General features: G+C 39.4%; 1 protein-coding gene across 1 annotated transcript; it reads left to right on the top strand.

Moving 5' to 3' along the window:
* Nucleotides 1-456: 456 nt before the first annotated feature.
* On the top strand, nucleotides 457-1,245 carry LOC146825652 (olfactory receptor 5V1-like). Its single transcript, XM_085606412.1, has one exon. It carries the CDS (start codon nucleotides 457-459, stop codon nucleotides 1,243-1,245), a length of 789 nt encoding a protein of 262 aa, XP_085462538.1.
* The last annotated feature ends 1,256 nt before the right edge of the window (nucleotides 1,246-2,501 follow it).

Raw genomic sequence — 2,501 nt, 5'->3', positions numbered from 1 at the left:
TAGGCCAACTGAGTTGACTGACATACATGAAAACAATGAGCAATAACAGGAAAGCACAAGACTTTAAAAGTGGTGGCCCGATGAAAGTAAACCATCTATTAACTGTAGCACTAGACGATTAGAAGTTTGGATGTTCGTTGGCTTTTCACGTTTTTTAAATAATATCGGATTTTTTTTACTGTTTTCTCTTTTCAGAGGTAATTCAAGAACAGTTTAATGGAGATAAGTAATCACACCGTCAACAGTGAGTTTGTTGTTCTAGGACTTTCTGACATCCCAAATTTACAGATTCCTTTGTTCGTTGTGTTTTTCTTAATTTATATTGGGGTCCTCCTGGGAAACTCTACTGTTATATGTGTGATATGCTTTCATCCCCGCCTTCAAACGCCTATGTACTTCTTTCTCGTCAATTTATCTTTTTTGGAAATTTGTTGCATATCAGTAACAGTTCCCAAAATGCTACAGATGATTTTGACGCAAAGAAAAGGTATTTCCTTTTGTGCCTGCATCACTCAAATGTACTTTTTCCTGCTCTTCACCGTTGTGGAGTTGTATCTTCTGTCTGCCATGGCTTATGACAGGTACGTGGCGATCTGTAACCCGTTGCGTTACACAGTCATCATGAACAAGACTGTCTGTCTGGTGCTGGCTGTTGGCTGCTGGCTTTTAGGATCCGTCATACCTTTAGCCCACACCGTCCTTTTATCACAATCAACTTTCTGCGGGACAAGAGAAATTAATCATTTTTTCTGTGATGCGTCAGCATTAATGATGAAATCTTGTTCTGGGATTGCCCGTATGGAATTATTTAATTATACCGAAGGTACAATATTTGGGTTCAGCCCCTTCCTGTTGACGCTTACGTCCTATGTGTTTATCATCACCACCATACTGAGGATACGCTCCACAGCTGGGAAACGCAAGGCCTTCACCACCTGCTCCTCCCACCTCATGGTTGTAGTCTTGTTCTACTCATCCATCCTGGGCATCTACGTGAGGCCAATTTCAAACTACTCCATGGACGAAAACAAGATGGTGAGCATTGTGTATGTTAACGCTATCCCTCTATTGAATCCACTCATCTATGGTTTACGAAACAAAGAAGTGAAAAAAGCCTTGTGGAGACCTACAGAAAACAGAACGGCTGCCTTTATAGTAAAACAGCGAGATTCCAAAGTCAGCAAACGGGTAATGAATCGAAATTTGAAAGATACAGATAACATTCTTGTACGCTCATTTCCATAAAATATATAGAATTTTTATCTTTGATTCTTCTCAATTTCACAGTTAATATGAGTTTACCAGACAGGCACCACATGGCAAGTCAGATCGGAGGCATCAGACGCATATATAAAAATTGTGGTAATCACTCACCTCACACATATACCTCAATCTTAAAACTATTTGCTATATCTATCTTTGTTATCACACTACTACATACTGCTTCCCATGTGTGCTCCAGAGCAGTTTTAACACTTCTTCTGATGTGGCCAACCAGTTCTGTAGCTGAGTGCAAGTCTCACCTTCCTGCAGAAGAGTACCTCTTGAGCTACTACTGCGTCTTCCCTGATAATTTATCTCGTGATCCCTTGACTACAACCCACCTCCAATGGAATATGCTCCAGTTGCTTAGTGTATTTACATGCATTAAGTAGTGAAATGTCTCTGCCCTAACTCACTCTCTTTTACTATTCTAAACTATACAGAATTAAGTGATTGCATCTCAGTTCGTAATATACTAGGGCAGACTCTGCAAAATCTTGGAATCTATTTATTAAAATGTCTCTTACCTCTATTTGCTGAGTACAAACATGTGAACTACAGTCAATATTCCCACTAAAGCCAATGATATATATGTTGGTGACAAATATTCCACTCATTCTTGTACCAGCTCACGATTCCCAGACGTTTAGTACTAACTTGTCACACTGTTCAGAAAATGTTATTTTGACAAAATTGTTCAATACAACAGCAGATAACTAAGTACTTCATGAAAAAAACATCACAAGTGAAATCATGAAATAAACACCACGAGAGAAATACAAAAATATTGAACTGATTAAACAATTATAGGGCCATATTCAATGCAGTAAGAAAACATATCTATTCTGTTCTGCAGTGACTGTAGGAAGATTCACAATCTCAGCCATACTCAAAGACACAGAGCCCATCAGGCCTACTGACTAGGACTCTAGAAATAAAGGGTGACTAAGAAATAATAGTGGCAAGAACTGCTGCTGTCTGTAAAATCATTGAAGCCACATACAACCTCTGTTTGGGACTATGACTTTCAGGAGGTGGCCAGGGAGAAGAATCAGCGAGTGCTTACTCTTGAAAGTTGGTTGTGCGAAGAACATGTGCCTCCCACTGCTATCTCTTTAAATCGAGCAGATAAGAATTTTGTGTACACTAAGGAACGTTTATGTTCAGTGAGGACAGGAAATAAGGCTCACAATTCTCAGTTTCTTTGACTGTTCAGCTCTGCGCTGTCTCACATGCTT

The sequence above is a fragment of the Triturus cristatus genome, chromosome 5_2 (genome assembly GCF_964204655.1).
Source record: "Triturus cristatus chromosome 5_2, aTriCri1.1, whole genome shotgun sequence".
In the NCBI taxonomy this organism is placed as follows: Eukaryota; Metazoa; Chordata; class Amphibia; order Caudata; family Salamandridae; genus Triturus; species Triturus cristatus.
Note: the sequence above shows the minus strand (reverse complement) of the source record. Positions and strands in the feature narration are given on the sequence as shown.

Excerpts from the sequence above, each read along its gene's own strand:
- LOC146825652 (XM_085606412.1), top strand. The coding sequence starts at position 457 with ATGCTACAGATGATTTTGACGCAAAGAAAAGGTATTTCCTTTTGTGCC.